Source organism: Neomonachus schauinslandi, chromosome X (genome assembly GCF_002201575.2).
Source record: "Neomonachus schauinslandi chromosome X, ASM220157v2, whole genome shotgun sequence".
Classification (NCBI taxonomy): domain Eukaryota; kingdom Metazoa; phylum Chordata; class Mammalia; order Carnivora; family Phocidae; genus Neomonachus; species Neomonachus schauinslandi.
The window spans coordinates 81,657,565-81,677,877 of NC_058419.1; the positions used below are offsets into that span (position 1 = coordinate 81,657,565).

At 50.1% G+C, this 20,313-nt stretch overlaps 1 protein-coding gene across 2 annotated transcripts in view; it reads left to right on the forward strand.

Moving 5' to 3' along the window:
• The first annotated feature begins 316 nt into the window (after positions 1 to 316).
• Positions 317 to 20,313, forward strand: part of IQSEC2 (IQ motif and Sec7 domain ArfGEF 2) — a 74,042-nt gene continuing 54,045 nt past the window's right edge. For both annotated transcript variants that reach the window (XM_044911737.1, XM_044911738.1), the window contains exon 1: positions 317 to 426. In XM_044911737.1, the coding sequence (XP_044767672.1) occupies positions 332 to 426 (95 nt within the window). In that variant the 5' untranslated portion in view covers positions 317 to 331. The remainder of the gene's footprint in view (positions 427 to 20,313) is intronic.

A 20,313-nucleotide genomic window follows, 5' to 3' on the forward strand; every position in this document is an offset into this window, starting at 1 on the left:
GACCCAGTTCCACCACCGCGAGCTGCGGGAGAGCCAGTTCCACCAGGCGGCTCGGGACGTGGGCTACCCGAACCGGGACGGCGCCTACCAGAACCGGGAGGCAGTGTATCGGGACAAGGAGCGGGACGCCGCCTACCCGCTCCAGGACACTACCGGCTACCCAGCCCGCGAGCGCGACGTGGCCCAGTGCCACCTGCACCACGAGAACCCAGCCCTGGGTCGCGAGCGTGGCGGGCGGGAGACGGGGCCAGCTCACCCGGGCCGCGAGAAGGAAGCCGGCTATTCGGCGGCGGTGGGCGTGGGGCCCCGGCCACCGCGGGAGCGGGGCCAGATGAGCCGTGGCGCATCCAGGAGCTCCAGCCCCGGGGCCGGCGGCGGCCACAGCACCAGTACCAGCACCAGCCCGGCCACAACCCTCCAGAGAAAGTAAGGAACGTGTGTTCGTAAACCACCCCCCGCCCCGACTCCGTTCACCCCAGCTCTTCCCCTCTAGTTCCCTCTCCAACTTGTCCGGCTGATAAAGTAAGAAGCCCGTGCCTGGTGCCATGTCCTCCTCTCCCGTCCCAGCCTGTCAGGAGGAGCTGGGTCCTCCTCCAGGAGCCGCCACCCCTTCTCTAGCCACCCCAGCCTGGGTTGGCCAGATGAGTGCAGGTGTCTCTTCTTTCTCAAAACCACGGCCAGTGAGGGCCTACAGTAGTCCTCACCCCTCCACTTCTTCACCCCCTTAGCTGTACCCTTGCCAGGGGATGGCTTTTCATTTATTTATTTATTTTGGATGTGCTGCTTGGGATTTCTATTATCTGATGGTGTCACCTCAGAGCCCCAAGGGAAAGAAAGCCCCCATCCTCCCCCCCACCCCCACTTTGGGTCTCCTCTGCAGGTCCTGAGTGCAGGCCTGATCTTGTCTCTGGCGGCCTCAGCCCCATCCTTTCCCAGAGAGGCAGGTGGGGACGGGAATGGCTGCTGGAGGCTGAGACATCCCTCTGAGGGGAACTGCAGCACATCCTGGCCAGGGGAGCAAAGATGGGGGAGCAAAGATGGAGGCCAGGCCCTTGGTTAGTTCCTCAAAGACCACCCCCTCTCCACCCTGGAGAAAAACACCCCCCAGTTAAAGAGCTACCAGGAAGGGAAGTCTACAGAGCTTCCCTCTAGTTGGATCAGTGCCAGTTTCTGTGCTGGGGTCTGTGTCTTGGCCTATTTGGGACACCTTGGCAGTATCTCTTGGGTTGGTGGGCCATGGGCTGGGTCCACTTCTTCCCTGCAGACACTACCAAGAGCTGGTCGGGATAAATGTCAGGCTAAGAGAGTCAAGGGCATGCAGGCTCACAGGGCTGCCCTGAAGGCTCCCTGCTTTCCCTTTTGCTGTATTGGAAAGAACACTGAACCGGGAGTTAGCAGACCTGGGTTCCCCTTCCAGCTGTGCTGTAGACTGACTTCGTGACCTTGTCAGGCCATCAGGTCCCCCCATATCTTGTCTGCCTTGAATGCTCTTTAAGGTCCCCCAGCTTAGATTTGAGGGTTCTGTGACTAATCCAGCCACACTACCGAGCAAGTCTGAAGTCCTCTAGCGAATGGACAGCCTTCCCCTTCCTCTCACTGCTCAGCTGGTCCTACCATGTGCCACAACCAGTGGAGTGTCTCTTGGAGGCTGGGCTGGGGGTGGGGAAGCCTTCTGCCTCAGGAAATCTGCCGGGAGACAGCTCTCTGCAACTCCCCCGTGGTGAGGCAGCAGGCTGGGGTGCTGGGTTGAGATGGCTGGGCCCCAGGAGCTGCAGCTGCAGCTCGACGGCTCAGCTGGGCTCCACTGCAGTGCACCCTCAGCTGAGTTTTGGTGTGGACTGCCCCAGAGTAGTCCGGGGCCGAGGGAGATGGGTTCTCCTGTCCAGGCGTGGTTGCTGGGAGCCCATTCCCCGTAGACTGCCTGCGTGGGTCCCACACTGGAGGAAGGGGCCAGACCCACCAAGCGAGGCTGTTTCAGGAGAGGGCCATGGTGGGGGTGGGAGCAGGAGACTGGATGGGCCTGGTGGCCCTTGAGCCTGGCTACGGACGACTTTTCTAGAGTGGTCACGCCTGCGACAGCCTCATTATGTGTGGCTCCAGGGAGCAGAACCAGGAGCAGGGGGAAATTGGGGGGTTAATCAGGGAGAACTTTGCAACCTGGCTGTCGGGTGATGCAGTGGACTGACTCAAGAGGTGGGGGGTGGGAGCTGGCTGGATGTGTCCGGCAGAGGCCCAGTGGGTGTCGGGAAGAGCTGGAGAAAGCACCGTTCCTGAATCGGGTGTAAAGCCCAGTGAAGTGACCTGGGTCTTCCCCAATTCCAGGATTCCATTACCCTCAGATTCTCCATCCTGCAGACGTGGATCTGAATCTCTTGGCTGGCTGGAAGCCCATTTGCTCTTGATCTCTGTGCTTCTGCCATCCGCACAGGCCTGTCTCTAGGTCTGTCCCTCTTTTGTGCACCCTCCCAGCTGTTCCTTGGATTTCTTTGCCTCACATTTCCTACTCGATTAATAAGAGGGTTTAGATGGTACTGTGACTCTCTCCTAACCATATATTAAATATTTGCACATCCATTATTGCCTCTTCGGGGCCTCACAACAGGCCCTGTGCGGTGAGCAGTAGCAACTCCATTTTAGAGACGGGGAAACTGAGGCTCCAAAACGAAAGGGTTTTGCGCAAGGTTACGCTGCTGGCTCCCAGTGGAGCTGGGACTCGAACCCACGTCCACCTGTCTCCGAGGCCTGTCATTTTTCCACCAGAGCTTCCAACCCACAGGAGTCTCTTGGCTTCAGGACCTGGCCAGGTCACAAGCTGGGAGGGGCCGGGAGAGCCTTAGGTACCTAGAGGACTTGAGCAGGAGGAGCTGACTCTGGGAGGAGTGGGGGCGCCGACGGGGGAGGGAAGAAGGCTGTGTCTCCCTCCTCTCCACTCTCCCTCCCGGCCGGGCATCAAGAGGGGGCCCGTGGATGCAGTAGCCACTCCGCCGCTGCAGCTGCCGAGGAGAGGCCCCTGCCAGGCCCGTCCTGGGTTTGCAAGGAGCGGGTGAGAAGGTTACTGCTGGAAGCCGGGCAGCAGAGGCTGCAGCGCGGGAGGGGGGTGGGGGGGGATAGGTAGAGCGCGTACAGGCTATAGGCGTTTCTGGTCCCCAGGCTCCCTCTGGCGGAGGAAGGGGGGAGAGAGGGGGCCGGGGCCCAGCTGCTGCTTGGTGAGGGTCCCGTGTGCCCAGGGACTTAATTTAGTCCTCCCTGCGACCCTGTGGGGCTGCCACCACGATCCACATTTTCTAGCTGAAGAAACTGAGGGGGCTCAGAGGAGGGAAGCGACACGCCAGAGGTCACACTCGCCCGAAGACGGACTCTCGGTCCTGTGAACTGTCCATCTACTGCAGCTGATAGCCGCGGTCGTGTCCACCCCCCACCCGTGTCATAGCCCCAGGATTCCCACATCCTCCCGCGCTGTCTCCTCTGGACAGGTTCCCGGATGCCAGTCTGCCTTCTGCTGTGCTCTGGGTGTGGCCTTTTTCGTGCAGCAGAGAGCGAGACGAGGCTCAACCTCCTTCTGGCCACTGGTCTTCTGGATGTGAGGGCTTCGCTTGTTTGTTTGCTTGCTTGTTTGTTTGTTAGTCGCTGCTGGTCTCCACCAACGTTCCTTCGGGTCTTTTATCCTTGGCATCGTCACCCGTCTCCAGATGATTGGAGAAGAGCTCTGCGTTCGTTGTTGGCCCTGGCCTGGCCCCCCTCGCAGTTCTGGCGCCTGGAATGATTTACGGGTGTGCTGGGGGCCACTGCTAAGGCGCTCCACACTGAAGAGAGCTGGATTTCCCACGCTCTTTGCATGGGCCCAGCCCCGGCTCTGCTGTAGGCGGTGGTGGGCTGAAGCTGGTGTGGTGGTAACTCTACATCCTCTGCCCCCGCCCGGCCTGCACACAACCCCCCCCCCCCCCCCCCCCTGCAAGCTGGCTCACATTGGGGGACAGCAACCAGAGGGCCTGGCCTGGTGTTCCTGACAGCCAGGGCAATGCGTGGTCTACTGCTTGGCTGCTGGGCTGTGTCAGTGTGTGCTTCCTGCGGGGCCGAGGACACTGGGAGGGAGTGTGGTGGGGGCGGGGGGAGTGAGCCCGGGGAGGGGGCCCTGGGGAAGTCTGTCTCCTCTGGGGTCTAGGGTGCTTTTCCCGGGGAGGAGGGTTTCTCCTTCTTCCCAGGAGGGTAAGCCATTTATTTTCCCCCTACTGTGTTAGGAGCATTATACTTGTGTGGGAGGAAATGATAATGTCGAGTTGAATGAGAATTAGAGGAATCTTGCTTCTCTGTCTAGATCTGGGGCAAGAATGGGGTTGTTGTCATCCACAAACATTTCTTGGCTGCATGCACAGAGCAGGAGGGGCCACCAGGCTGAGTAAACACCATGCTCTCTGCGCTTGCAGAGCCCATTCTTCCTGGCCAGAGATGCAGGGTTCCAGGCTCAGCCCACCATAGCAACAGTGCTCAGCACAAAACGAGCAGCAAGGGTGGTGGGGTGTGGAGGTTCTGGGAGGAAGGAAGGATCAGGGCAGGGTAGGCCACTGGCCGAGGACCCGGCTGGAGGGCTTTGAAGAGAGTGGGTGTCTCCTGGTGTCAGATGGGGGCCTAGGCAGGAGGAAGACTGGACCCAGGCTTGCCCTCTGTTACTCTTTCATCTCACAACCCGCCCCCCCGCCCCCCGCCTTGCCTACTGGGGCCTCTGAATTTGCTGAGAGCATAGTAAGGCCTGGAGCATAGAGAAGAGGCCACACACGTGCTGAGTGAGTCTCAGCCTTCTGTGTGCCAGGCACCACCCTCTGTGGCTTTATGTAATAATAGCTAGCACTTTTTTTTTTTTTCCCTGCATTTACTGTGTGCCAAGCACTATTTGTTCTAAGTGCTTTCCATGTATTAATTCATTCAGTCTTCATGTGAATCCTTTGATGTGGATATTGTTATTAAATCCATTTCACAGATGAGGAAACTGAGGCCCAGAAAGGTTGGTTAACTTACCCAAGGTCACTCACTGAATAAGCAGCAGGACTGAGAAAGAGCTCGAAGGAGCCCAGGTGGCCAGGCTCCAGAGTCCATCTGCAGCATTCTCACCCACCATGCAGTCCGGCCGCTTATCTCACTTGCAGAGTCCCTGCCAGGTGGGGGTTAGTATTATCCTCATTGTTCTGACAGGGAAACGAGGATCAGAGAGGTGCAGTGACCTGCCTGAGGTTACACAACCGCATGGGGCCCAGAAGTGTATGGCTCAAGTCTGTGCACACCATTGCCTCCCGCAGGCAAGGTGGAAAGACGTTAAAGACACTCCAGGCTCGGCTCCGGCCTCCCCCATCCCCCCGAGCAGAGCTGCCGAGATCACTGCTGGAGTCAGGGTCCGTCTCCTGATGGCCGCCTGGATTTTTGCCACAGTCTTCTCTCACAGATGCCGCCCCTGCTCTTGCTCTGACAAGCCTCTGGTGACACGCAGGCCCTCTTAGGAGCGGGATCCAACTCGCCGCTCTCCTCTCATCTTCCTCCAGGCCCCTTCCCACAGACCATGCTCCAGCCAGAAGGGCCGATGTACCCCCCGCATTAGCCCACTCAGCCTGCTGATGGTCTCACGGGCTTTATTCATGCTGCCTCCTTCTCCTGGGCTGCAGCTCCATCCACTTCCCAAGGCTGAGCTGCACTGTCCCCTCTCCCATGTTGGTTTGCTGGTTTATCTCCGACCCTTGAAATTAGCACTTCGCCCCTTTTGATACCTTTCCGGTTCTTTGTTTGCATCTCATGTCCTCCCTACTGGATCGAGGGTCCCTTCAGATTGAGATTTAACTGACATGTATCGAGAGCATGTTGTGCTGGCCCCTGTGGCAGGTGCTCTGGGCATGAGTGCGAGAGCAAGCAACTTGGAAACACACAGCACAGCACAGCGCATAGTAGCTGCCCAGTAAATGTCGAATAGACAAATGAATGTCAGCTTAAGCCTCAGTGCACTGATGGCCAGAGGGGCCTACGTCTTTCCCCATTCCGGGGCTCCTGCGGCACGAGATGGCTCCACTGCGGGCTCCTCTTGGCTCCTCTGTGGCCTTGTCCTCATGCTCCCAGGAGTGGTTTGGCCTCCGCTCTGTGCGTTTCACACTCACCCATTTTGCCAGCTGCTAGGATGTCAGGGTACCAGAGTCAGATGAACCTTCGGGGACATCGAGGCCAATCTGCTCATCGTTACCTCTCCCTCCCATGCCGTGGCCGTGTCATACCATGGTCTTGACCCTCAGTGCAAGGTGTTCTGCTCTGAAAGGAGCCAAGAGACACGCATAGGACCTGCGTGCAGTCTACCTAGTCTAGTGGAAAGTGCCTTCTTTTCCATTGAGTCTTTATTGGGCTCAGACCCTGGGCCGGGCGTGGGGTCTTAGAGTCAAAATGAGATGCAGCCCCTTTGGCTCTTTCCCTGCTGCGTTCTCTGGCAGAAATGATAAACCCTGGTCATGGGGAAGAATGATGATTAAATGGCTTGTTTCCACTTTTGATGTAACTCACTTAGGACCAGGTAATTTGCTAGTTACTCCGACTTTTCTCCTAGAAGGAGATGCTCTCCAAGCATCCACGTTGAAAGCATTTACGTGGGGAAGCCTGTTCTCAAGCACTTAAGAGCCAAATCTCTCTAGGGGCCTTAGTAGTCAGGGAAAGTACAGGGCGTTGGAAGGAGGACTTTTCTGCGACTCTGGGCAAGTCATTTAACTTTGAGAGCCTCGGTTTTCTCAAGTAGCAGATGAGGATAAAACTATGTTTTCTGATAGATAAGATTCATGTTGTGCCTCTCCCCCGCCCCCCAACCCCGCCGCCAAATATATCAGAAAATTGCCTGTCTGCCTAACATACCCATCAAGGTTCTGATCAGGATGGAAACCTGAGAGACAAGGATGGAAAATAATCTGTGGGGCTGCCCTGCCCCCTAGAGGTGTAATGTAGCAAACAAAACAATTCCACCAAGATCCTCGCCTCACATCTTCAAAACAAAGGTAACAAGCCAGAGCTCTGCGGGCTCATCAGGATGATTCCTCTAACATTTTGGAAGGAAATTTATCACAATTAGCACCTGATATGTATCATTTCCCTAATATCAGTGCATTTCTTTGTAGCTATGTGATTTTTATACCCTTTTAAAGGGAGAATATGACCGCATGTCTGGGCCCTGTGATTTCCTACTGGATTCCAGGATGCTGCACTCACCTGAATAAAGCCAATATTTTCCTCTCTATAGCCACTTTAGAATCATTGTCATCATATCCGTGATGAAAACTACCTAAATTGTATTCCCTCCCCCAAATTCCCTTATAAACACTGGGAGGGAGGCAGTTGTCCATCTGATAGGCTGGCCAATTCCTAAATGGTTATAAATCTTCTCATGATCGTCGTGCAAATTAAATAAGATGACATAGGTGAAGTGTTTAGCACACAGTGTCTGCTTACTTAGCAATAGGCATTATTTTTATTAATAACTTTGCCAAACTCTGTGCTGCAGAAGAGCCAGAGGGAGAGGCCATGTGGGAGCTCACCGCGTTTCTGAAAGAGAGGTCAGTCCAGTGAGTATCGCGGGCCTTGTACGCGCCATGCCTTGTCCTACTGCAGGCAGGAAGTTCCGTGGTTACTATTATACAGCTCCCGGCTTCACGGCATTCTCAGTTGGGTAGCGAAGATGAAGGTCCTGGGGTTTCCTGTGTGCTGGGCCAGAGGGGAGCACAGGGGGCTGTGGGTGCCCAAAGGAGGGACATCTACCTAGACCGTCGGGGAGAGCTTCCTGGAGGAGGTGATGCCTGAGCTGAGACTTGGGGGATGAGTAGGAGTGAGTTAGATGAAGAAGGATGGTATGTGGGCTGGTGGAAATGGAGAGCAAAAGGGAGGCTAAGGCAGAGGGACTGCATGAGTGAATGTGCAGAGACATGGAACCAGCAGGGTGTGTGTGTTCATTTCACAGATGAGAAGGCTGAGGCCCAGAGAGAAAGGACTTGTCCGAGGCCGCTTGATGTGTGAGCAGAAGAGTCACGTCAGTGTTAATGCCAGTGGTCAAAGGACCATTCCTTAAGTGTGCAGTTTTATGCCTTGAGATCCTGGGAAGGTTGCAAGGCTCATTGTCTTTGTGTCCTACAGATGAGAAAACCGGGGCTCGAGGAGGTTTGGTGACTTGCTGGGCAGGAAGCCATGAAGAGGAGGCATCACCCAAAGAAAGGGTCTCTTGCTTCCATGGCAGACAGACCCTCCGCTTTGTCTGGCTCAGCCCCCCAGAAACCCGATCTTCTAGATTCACAGTGAGGGAGGGGACACAGATTTTTCCCTTTCTCCACCCAGGCCCACCTTTTTTCCTGCCGCTCTCCTCTGCCTTCGGGGTCCTCATTTAATGTAACAGGCGGCTCAGAAGCAGTTTTCCGCCTGAGAGCCAGGCCTGTCATCCATCCCTCTTTTTTCTGTCTTCATGGAAGAGGGCGGGCTTGCGTCTGTCATCACTTCTGTGCCCATTGCCTTGGGCAGAGCATCTCCAGCCCGGATGCCTTGGTTTTGAGGCCCCACCGTGTGATACACAAAGAATGAGCTTTGGAGACAGACAGACCTAAGTTTGTCTCTGCTTTGTTTTGTTTTGAATGCAGTGGACACACAGTGTTACATTCGTTTTCAGGTGTAGGACACGGTGACTCCACAAGTTTATACGCTATGCTATGCTCACCGCAAGTGTGGCTACCAGCAGACAGACCTGAGTTTGAATCTCGGCTGTGCCCCAGCCCACTGGAGGACCTCAGCTATGTCATCAGGATTAACCGAGATCATTTGAATGGCGTTCCCTGATACTTGTAGGTGCTTAATTGTCATTTCCAGGGGAAGAAAACCTATGAAATAATGCAAGATTGTGCCAAAGCACATGCTCTTATACTTTAATTTCTTTTTTTTTGTATTTTTAAAAAGATTTTATTTATTCATTTGAGAGAGAGAGAGAGAGAACAAGTTGGTGGGGGGAGGGAGAGGGAGAGGGAGAAGCAGACTCCCCGCTGAGCAGGGAACCCCATGTGGGGCTCGATCCCAGGACCCCAGGATCATGACCGGAGCTGAAGGCAGACCCTTAACCAACTGAGCCACCCAGGTACCCCTCTTATACCTCATTTTTATAATCATGGTGTTACCTGAGATTCTTTAGTTTTTATAGGAGATAACTCATCCAAAAATCTGGATAACACATCATTAAAGTAGGACAAATTAAGTTTAAAAAACAAAACTTTCTTTCTCCTTCATGAAATCTCCCATGGACAGTGAATTGCAAAATTCCGTGCCTGGCAAAGATTTGCATCCCCTGAGAATGGGTGTATTTCCTCCTTCCTAATATGAGGCTATCATGGCTCATTGTATCTCGTTCTTCTTCCCCGGCTACCAGCCAATTTGAAATACAGTTTGAGCATCTTTGTTGATCTCTTTTTCTGAGCTCCTATTTTCTAGTTCATTTTTTTATTCTTTCTTTATCTGTGTTATTGGAGTAAGCCACCTCAAATCCTTTGTGACTCAGGTAGGTATAAATAACTAACGGGTGTAAATAGTCAAATGAATGGAAGGCTGGGGAGGCCGGACGGGTGATGGTGGGGCTGGAAGGGGACCGGAGGGCAGTGCTGGCTGGGGCAGCTGAGAAGGCATCCTCACGGACTACTGAGGTTCCAGAAGGAATTGAGGTGTTAGTTGGGGGGGGGGCATCAGCCCTTCACTTGCCTGTCTCATTCCTGCTCTAAAAAGAAGCCGGCATTGGAGAACAGGACCTCACATCACGTGGAATCATCACCCTCCCTCTTTTGTCCGTCCCATGCAGGAGACTGAGGTCCAAAGAAAGAGGAGGGACTTGTCTTTTAAAATTAAATTAAAGCAGTACATATACATATTTTAAAAAGGCAAACAATGGGGTGCCAGACTGGCTCAGGCAGTAGAGCATATGACTCCTGATCTCGGGGGTTGTTGGGTTTGAGCCCCACGTTGGGCAGAGAGATTACTTAAAAATAAAATCTTAAAAAAAAAAAAAAAAAGGCAATGAGTACACAAAGACCTGTGTAGTAAAAAGCTGATGTCTCCCTGTCCCCCCCCCTTTCTGGCCCCCAGAGGTGACTGCTTTTACCATTTAGGTTTTCTGGTGGCGATTTCATCTCTCTAAATAACATGCTTCGATGGTTATTTCCTCATTTATCAACTTTATCTTTTTTAAACATTTTATTTATTTATTAGAGCGCGTGAGAAAGAGAGGGAGATCACAAGCGGGGGGGGAGGGTCAGAGGGAGAAGCAGACTCCCTGCTGAGTAGGAAGCCTGGATGCGGTACTCCATCCCAGGACCCAGGGATCATGACCTGAGCCAAAGGCAGACGCTTAACCAACTGAGCCACCCAGGCACCCTTCATTTATCAACTTTAAACATTATCTACTGACTTCTTTCTACTAGGACAAATGAGGATTTAGCTTATTTACAACACCTGACTCTTTCTCTCCCTCTCAGGTTGTGATAGTTACATTACCACTTTGGTTCCTCTGTTAGTTACCTTTGTAACTTTATTAAGTGGTGTTTTATTTTTTTATTTATTTATTTATTTTTAAGATTTTATTTATTTGACAGAGAGAGAGAGCACAAGTAGGCAGAACAGCAGGGAGAGGGAGAGGAAGAAGCAGGCTCTCCACCAAGCAGGGAGCCTGACGTGGGGCTCGATCCCAGGACCCTGGGATGATCACCTGAGCCGAAGGCAGCCGCTTAACCGACTGAGCCACCCAGGCGCCCCTTAAGTGGTGTTTTAAACTGCGGTTCCTATTCCATCCATTTTCCACAGTATCTCTTCACCACTCGGTCTGTAAGACCTAGTTATTAGGGTCTCATCCTTCCCTCCATCTCTCCTCCACCCTTGCACCTCCCACATTCTGTGCTCCGTACTTTTGCATTCCGCAAGGTTGATTGCATTTGCTGATTGCATTTGCATCCTATAATCATTAGGTCTTCGGTGCTTTATCAAGACAAATTGGTTTTAAAAGTTGACCACCAATACGCCGTGTTTATGTGCTTATGACTATAATTGCACCTCGGCTTCCATGGTCCACTGTCGCAACCTCTGTACTCCCAGGAAGGTTTCCTAGCGTCAAGAGCAAATGAGTTTTCCTTTCTTATGCTCTGCGACATGGTTCAAAATCATACCACTGTTTACTTGGTTTTATATTTGGGACCAGGACTTTCTTTCTACCTTGTTTGCTCACTTGCTCACTTGTGTCGTTACTGTTGTGTGGAGTTCCTTGAAACTGCAGGAGAATCATAACATATCTTCTGGGGACAGTTGGCTTGGTGATTTCTAGAAGAAGGGTTTTTTTTTTTAAAAAAACATCACACTAAAATATATATAATATGCCTACAGAAAAGTGCTCATGTCACTAATGAATAGCTTGGACAATTTTTACAAGCCAAACACACCTATGTAACCAGCTCTGTAACCACCTATGTAACCTATGTAATCAGTTCAAGGTCTGTTTTCCATTCACCCGACCTGGTACTCAGTGAGTCCATTCAATCGGATGCCTTTTGTCTTTTCTTACATAATTTCTTTGGTAGTTTCCTCCCCTTCATTTTCTCTGTTTCCTCTTTCTGGAATGTCCGCTAGTTAGATGTGGAACTACCCGGATTGATCCTCGAGGCTGCCTGTCTTTTCTCTCATACTTTCTATTTTATAGTTTCTGAGTGATTTAGGAGAAAGTCTGATTGAGATGTCTGTATATCCAGGCTGGCTTGTCCACTTGCTGGCTTTATTTTAGGTGAGCCTCCAGGGGGCTGGCTGTTATAATGGGTGCCCCCTAAATTCCCGAATGAAAAGCACTTCATTCTGGGTACACCAGCATGCCCCTGGGTACCCTAATTCATCCCAGATTGTTTAATTCCCTTAGCCAGGAGCTCTCTGATATTTTGCCATACCAGGCAGCTTGGATTCTGGATTTGGGGGTTAGAGGAGCAGGGGAGAATTTCATGTACTTACCTTCAGCATATCCCCCCTGCCCCCCGTTTTCAGATCCTGATCATTTCTGCCCTTCCTCGTACCTACCATCTCTGAGTCTGGAGTCTCTCTGGGCCTCTGCTGGCCAGATTGGCTCCCACCCTGGCTGCAACCCCCTGAGTGGCGTCCCTGGCTCTCCTTCAACTATGAACACTCTTCTCTTTGTTGTTGTTGTTGTTGTTTTTGTTGTTGTTTTGGCTTCCAGAAATTTGTTGAAGTCTCTCATCCATTGATACTGCTCTCTTCCATCCCCTTCACTGTTATGACTTCATACCTTATTTTATTTTTTACATTCATTTTAGTGGGCTCCTGGGAGCGCAGCCCAGCCTCCTTTGCTTAGGCAGTGGGAGCAGGTAGGCCAGAGATGGGCCCCTAGCGTGCAGGAGGGGGCTTTGAGGCTGAGCTGAGGCTTCTGCAACAGGGAGCTGCTCTAAGCTGCTCCCCCTCCCACCCACTCTCCTCCCCATCATGGCTGAACCTCCATCCCTCTGCAGGAAGGGAGGGCTGGAGAGAACCAGTTCCATTTTCCTTTTCTCTCTCTCTCCCCCTTCTTCTTCTTCTTCTTCTTTTTTTTTTTTTTGGCATAATGCTGAGCTGATCTGGGCTGCAATACCTGTGCCTAACCCCACCTTCCCTTTTTGGTGCTCCCCCTCTGACCTTGAATGATTGTTTCTTCCAGAAGCTCATCCCCCCTCCACCCCCGAATGCTCACTGGCAGGGGGGCAGGGGGGGCGGGCTTGGGCGGCTTGGGCTGCACTGTGTGTAGGGGAGATTGGAGCCAGGTAAGGGAGAGAGGCCAAGCTCACAGGCTGGTATGGGAGATGAAGTGCCACTTGGCTCTGACATGACAGAAGGAAACCACAGCTGTAGCAGTTAAAAGCATTGGTTTTAAAGTCAGACCAACCCAGACTTGAATCTCAGCTCTACTGCTCATTAGCTGTGTAACTCTAGGCAAATCACATCGCTGCCCTGAGCCTGAGTATTCACATCTATACAATGGCAAGAAGAATAACCATCTCGCCCAGCTGTCAAGAACCTAACACAAGCCCCGAACCATCGTAGGTGCTTAATAAATAGTCACTTTATTCTTTTTGGATTACTAGAAGGCAAAATATGCTAAAGACCAAATAAAGCCTGCTTGACAGGAAGGAGCATGAGGTTTGGGGAAGCAGCATTTGACCTTATCAGTCCTAGGGCTGAGCCCCCCAAGTGCTCCCCAGAAATTATAGGACAATACATTGTTGCCTGGTATTCAAGGCTCTTTGTTGTAGTCTCTGCCTGTCTTCTTTTTAAAATAAAAATGTGAAGTGGCACTTGCCTCATTATTTCCCAAGGAAGAAATTTAAAAAGTGATTGCCAAATATTTCCTCTGAAGTATGCAGCCATCTTCATCATCATCCTCAGCATCCTTGGCCTCCCAGAACTTGTTCAATGAGTAGTGGTGATCAAGGACTGTGGGAAGAGTAATCACCAGCAAAAGGATAACTGGCCGCCAAAATTGCCATGGCCTTCATTTTGCATCCCTGCCACCATCTCGGCCTTCAACGTCAGGTGGATCCATTGCTGAAAGTGGTTTCATTATCCAACAAGCTTTCTGATTTGTCCAGTGATTCATCTGGTTGTTCTCTCTTATTAACCTTTATGAGATTTTCTTGCATGTCACCATTCTGTCATCCTCCTGACCTCTCTACCTGCCTCTGTGTCGTTTCTAGGTCTGATTCTGGGCTCAGATGGGTCCCCTAGGCAGGAGTCTTCTTCTCCAGCTGAATTATCTTTCAAAAGGTTTTTACAGTCACTTTTCACATTGTCATGATTTAGGTGGCTCTTGAACTTGAAAGGTATCTTTGCCTCTCCCCGAGGGCTTTTCCATTCCCGGGCCATCATCACATGTAAGTCTTTACACCATTTGTGGTCTAGGAAAGCTCTTGTGTGCCCCTTTTGGCCAGGCCATGGCTCCACTCATCTCTTCCCTTTCTGACCAGTACTCAAGTTGGATTGAACTGTCTAGGGTTCCCTAAGCATAGTGGACTTCTTTGTGACCCCATGCCTATATTCTTGGCTATTTTATTAGCCAAGAATGCCTTTTTACCCCTAAGTAGCAGATTATCTACTTAACTGTAGGAGAACATCTTCTCTGTTCACCTTGTTCTAGGTACTTGGACACAGTGAACAAAACAGATAAAATCTCTGCCCTGCGGAGCTGATATTCTAGTGTGTGTATGTCAGGGGTCAGGGGCAGAAAAGAAACAAGAAGATACAGAATATGTCCTATAGTTGTAAAGACTTACATGTGATGATGGCCAGGGAATGGAAAAGCCCTTGGGGAGAGGCAAAGATACCTTTCAAGTTCAAGAGCCACCTAAATCATGACAATGTGAAAAGTGACTGTAAAAACCTTTTGAAAGCTGGGCAGGGGGATGGGGAGTACAGAAGGCCCTGTCAACTCCACCATAACCAATATTTGCACAACGATTATTAAGCAGCCTTTCCTCATTTAAGCATTTTCCAATGTTATTACATATTCTTTACAACCACAATCCTTCCAACAACTCTATTGGATTAATATTATTGTTATCTCCATTATACTGAGGAGCAAACTGAGCCTTACAGATGTAAATCACATAGTTATGAGGGGCAGAGCTGTGATTGAGGCCTAGGCCTGTCTGACCCAAAGCCTGTGCTCATAACCACTAGGCCATTGTGTCCCCAGCAAGCCTCACCACAACCCTCTAAAGTTGGAATTACTATACCTATTTTATAGTTGGGGAAACTGAGGTTCAGAGAAAGGAATGGACTCATTCATGGTCGCACAGCAAATAAGTGGATTTGAACGCAGATCTGTCCACCTCTCAGTGTTAGGCCTTTTTATAAACCCTGAGGCCTAAGGACCTATGGACTTGCCTACCTCTACTTCTGCAGGGCCCAGGCAAGGTACCAGCTGAGGCCCTTGGCCCTCCCCTCTTCTCTTCCCACCTGTGGTTCATATAGAACCTTGAGATGTATGTGGACGCTCCAGGCCACATCAAAGCCCTGCCTCCCTCCAACTTTCCCTTGGCCACCTGTTGGGCCTAGCAGATGGACCTGGATAAGACCACACAATTCTTGCAAATAAGCTCAAGAGATACAGGCAGGGAATTCTGGGGTTCTGGGTACCTGGAGTGCAGTCTAGAAGACAGAGGACCAAAGATCCTGATGGTCATATTCCCTTGGCCCCACAGACCCTTTACCTCATGGAGAGGGGCATCTGAAGTTTGGGGCCCAGTGTAGGGGCCTCTGTTTCCCAGTATGGCCTATGGTGTTGCGATTTGTAAGAAGCTAGACTCCAAGATCCTCCTTTGGCTTCCTGAGCTAGGTCCTGCTTTTGCAGTGAGAGGGGTTGGTGTTCTGTGGGCCTGAGTCTTCAAGGCCTCTGGACGGTGGAGAACAGAGCCTTCCCAGCAAGCACTGTTGGGCCTGCACACAGACTCTTAGGTACCCCTCACAGTGTTTTCTCCATAGCATTCTCAGGACATTTACCTTCGTTTCTTAGGAGCCTTTTTTAAAATTAGACATTTAATGCATTCTTGCATTAGAAAATGTCGAAGAACTTGGAAAAGTAGAGGAGAAAAACATTACCCTTAATTACAGCACACAAAGGCGGCCACTGTGAGCATTTGGTGTATTTCCCTTGTTCTTTTTATTCTTTTCATATAGCTGAAATGATACAGCACATACAAGTTTTTCTTGCTTCCTTTCACTTGAGCGTTTCCCCCATGTAATTGCATATTCTTCACGAGCATTAATTTTAACAGCAACTGATATACCATAATGTACTTAACCATCCTCTGAATGTAGGGCATAGAATCTGGGCCCGTTTTTCCACGGCTTTAGATCATGCTGCAGTGGGCAAGTGAGCGCATATAGCTTTTAGGGAACTTGCGGCTTTTAGGGAACTGGCTTTGGAGAGAAACAATCGTCTTCAGCTTATTTCCCTTTCTGGATGGTCTGATTCATTCTGGTAGTCATTCATTTATTCATTCATTCTATCACTGCATAGTGGCTCTGTACCTCTGTGGGCCAGAACCCGAGATCTGGGGGGGGGGGGTGCGCAGGCGTGACTAAGTCACAGCCCCAGACCCCAGGGGCTCCCAATCTATACGGAGAGTCGGGCATGGAAATGGACACTTTAAGAACAGTTTGATCGGGGCTGTGATGGAAGCAAGAAAGGGACACTGCGGGAGAACAGAGGAGGGCCTCCTCATCCAGCCTAGAGACATTAAGATAAGCTTTCTGGAGGAGGTCTTGCCTAAATGAGTCACGGAATATGAATAGGAGTTGGCTGCAGTAAGAAGAGGAACTTCCTGTTAAACATAATGAGTTGAATAAACTTATTTATCTCTGCTGCTTCCCCAAATCCAACTGAAATATGAGTAAAGAAATAAAAAAGGTAGAAACACACAGGGTCCGGGATGCTGACCAAAAGTAAATCATTACGCCCAGAGAGCCCCAGAAATGCTTAGGATTCAGAGGTGCTAGGAACCACAGAAGGCTGGGTGAGGTGTGGAATTGAAAACAGGGAGAATATTGAAAGTCTGTGTACAGACCCTCTTGTCCCCGCCCTGGCCCCATCTAGTGAGGAACCTCCACCACCAAGCCCCATCTCTGCAGATGGGGGTTGATTCTTTGGAGAAATTGAAGTTAAGAAGCCCTGGGCTTGGGGATACCAGGCACAATGAAGGGTGGGATGAAACAGGGTTATAAGCAAAGGGATCTCCATCCTAAAACAGTGGGACCCCAACCTCCTGCCACTCTCCTACTGCCAGGACACCAAAGTCAGGAGCATACAAGAGAACAAAGTAGTCTTCTCTGAGGAAACTGAGAGGCTCTAGAAAAAGGCCTCCAAATGATGACATGTGGGAGTCTTTCAACAAAAGAACAGGCTTCAGCCCAGCAACTGTAGTGAAGCCGACTACTTGGCAAGTTCCGTCTATACACAGAGCTTCCCATCTGCTTGTTAGTGTCATGTGAACCAATCGCCAAGGATCACCAGCCAAGGACCCTTAAGATAGGTATATTTGATTTTATGTACATTAAACCTCAGTACAACTGACATTTAACACACACACACACACACACACACACAGACACCCCACCGGTAAGCCTTAGGTAGCTAGAGATGATCAGATAGTACAAGGGTATTTGAACCTATAAGAGTGACCAAAAAAGCAAGCAAACAAACAGAAAACAAAGGAACTTGGAAGGAACAGAGGTCAGGAGGGAGGAGAAGAAACCTGGGAAATTAAAGATAGTGAGAGTCAAAGATTTCAGCGAGAAGGATTAGAAAATAAAAGGAGACAAAATATCCTAGGAAGCAGAATAACAAGACGAAGAAATAGACAACAGAAGAGAAAAGATGAGAAAATTGGAGGATCAGTTGAGGAACTCCAACATCCAACAACAGGAGTTCCAGAAATAGAGAGTGGAGGAAACAGCAGGAAGGAAGTGACCAAAGCCAAAATACAAGAACATGTTCCAGAACTGAAGGAATGAAAATCACACTGAGTAACCAGCAAAATAAATGATAAAAAGACCCACACCAAGGTATCCCTGTGGAATTCCAGAATACCAGGGATAACGAGAAGATCCTGAAAGGTTCCAGGAAAAAAAAAACATTTCATGAACAAAGGATCAAGAAAGTGAATGGCATTGGATTTCTCAACAGCAACACTGCAAGCTAGGAAACAGTGGAGCAGTGTTCTCAAAATTCTGAGTGAACATAATTTCCAACCTCTAGAAGTCTATACTCAGTTGAATTATCAGTCAAGGCGGAGGGTGTAAGGAAGACATTTTCAGAGAGATGAGGTCTAAAGATTTTGTGTCCCAGGCCTCTTTTCTCAGGGGGAGCGCTGGAGAATGTGCTCCAGCAAAATGTGGACATAAAGTCGGAAAAAAGGCCAAGGGATCTAGAAAACAGGAAATCCAACGCAGAAGAGAGGTGGAAGGAATCCCAGAGTGACGGGGAGGGGACAAGATCCTCTGTGCACCCTTATGCAGGTCTAGAGAGCGCCCAGCCTGAATTGCAGTCAGGACAATGTCTCGAAGGGGAAAAAAAAAAAAAGAAAAAGAAAATCTGATGGATTATCTGAGGTGTCAAAAACACATTGAGAGGAGAAATGCACTCCTGACAGAGTTTGGGGAGAACCGATCATAGATATGAAGAAAACTAAGCAAGCAAAGTCATCATCACCATCAACACCATCAACACTAGGGAAAAGGAAAAGTTGTATGGGAAGGGAAATGTAGTTACAGCATATGCTATGGCGAGCAGGAGCAGGGGAGGGGAGGGAAGGGGAGCGGAGGGGCAGAGGAACCTGATGAGGGACTCCACCCCAGGACCCTAAGATCATGACCTGAGCCAAAGGCAGGCACTTTTAAGGAACTGAGCCACCCAGGTGCCCTGCATGGGTTCTTTAGAAATGAGGAGGCAAATACCTGAACAAGCAGTTTAAAGAGTTGAAGAGGGTTTGTCTCTCAGAGTGGGGGTTGGGTGTAGGAAGGGGGTAGAGTGGGGAATTTGAGTTTTCTGTTATAATTCTCGAAGTCCCTGTAACTTGAAAATCCACATACATGTATTACTTTGGCAAAAAAAAAAAAATTGTAAAAGGACACACAAGAAAATAAATTTCACAAGAGATTAGCAATATAATATGAACATATACTTTAGAAATCTGAAAGTGAACTCAAAAAAAAATAATGTTGAAAAGGAGTTTCATTCTGTTGAGATCCTTTTACAATTTGACTTTTATTTATTTTTTTAAAGATTTTATTTATTCATCTGACAGAGAGAGACACAGCGGGAGAGGGAACACAAGCAGGGGGAGTGGGAGAGGGAACACAAGCAGGGAGAGTGGGAGAGGGAGAAGCAGGCTTCCGGCAGAGCAGGGAGCCCAGTTCGGGGCTCGATCCCAGGACCCTGGGATCATGACCTGAGCCGAAGGCAGACGCTTAACGACTGAGCCACCCAGGTGCCCCTACAATTTGACTTTTAAAACTATTTCACGTATCACTTTAATACAATTAAAAGACCTAAAGAGGGGCAGGGGTTGTCCAGGTAGCAAATGCCTGATGTGCTAGAAAAGTCGATGGGAGGGCAGAGTGAGATGGAGAGCTTTGGAGAGTTTGGGCTGGACAGGCAGGAAGTCAATTGGGCGGGGGGTGTTACTGAATACTTGAAGCAGGAGAACCACGTCAGCTGATTTGCCTTTTAGAGATGTTCCTTTAGCAGTGAGAAGGGGGTTCCCCATTGAAGAGACTTGCAGTTAGACAAGGTGATGCCTAGGAGAGAGGGTGCCTGACTGCCCCAGGGCTGGTTCTCAGCTTTTTGAGAGGCCTGTGAGATCCCTGGGCCAGGGTACCAACCTCTTTCTCCTCAGCTGTCTTCAAGCCTCCTTTTTTTTTAAGATTTTATTTATTTATTTATTTATTTGAGAGAGAGCATGAGCAGGGGGAGGAGCAGACTCTTTGATGAGCAGGGAGCCCGATGCGGGGCTGGATCCCAGGACTCCGGGATCCTGACCTGAGCTGAAGGCAGATGCTTAACCAATTATGCCACCCAGGCGCCCCTCCTTCAAGCCTCCTTTAAAAAAAAACAAAAACTACATCCATGGTAGATTTCTCCTCTCTGTTGGACACCTGAATTTTTAGACCTGTTACTCAACTCAAATCCTGACTCGAGGACCTGTCTCTTTTGGGTAACTTTGCATGTGTCATTTCTGATGTATTTTATGTTTATTAGTTTAGCTCTCAGAGGGTGGTCTTGTTTATTTAATTCCAGGTTCTTGGGGTGAGACACCTTATTGTTTCCCCAGATACTGTTTACAGGTGGCTCAGAGGACCAAACCCAGAGGCAGGGAACCAGTCAGGAGGCGAGGGTAGAAACCCCAACATGGCAACTCAAGGGCTTACCTTCTTTTCCATTATTCTGCCCTGTTATCCCCCTAAGTCCCCCAAAGGTTCAGGAACTTTCAATATTTTGCCATTTATTGTCCCATCTGCCAGATTGCTTCTGGTACCTGGAAGCAGCGGGGTCAAAATCTTTGGTCAGGGGCTCCTGGTGGGCTCAGTCAGAAGAGCATGAGACTCTTGATCTCGGGGTCGTGAGTTTGAGCCCCACATTGGGGGTAGAGATGACTTAAAATCCTAGGTCAGATTACATAGCCAAGTTTTTGGTTCAGAAAATGTGGTCACTGTACTCGCAGGCTTCAATAAGTTACTGTTTATTGAGAACCACTCCTGAGGATA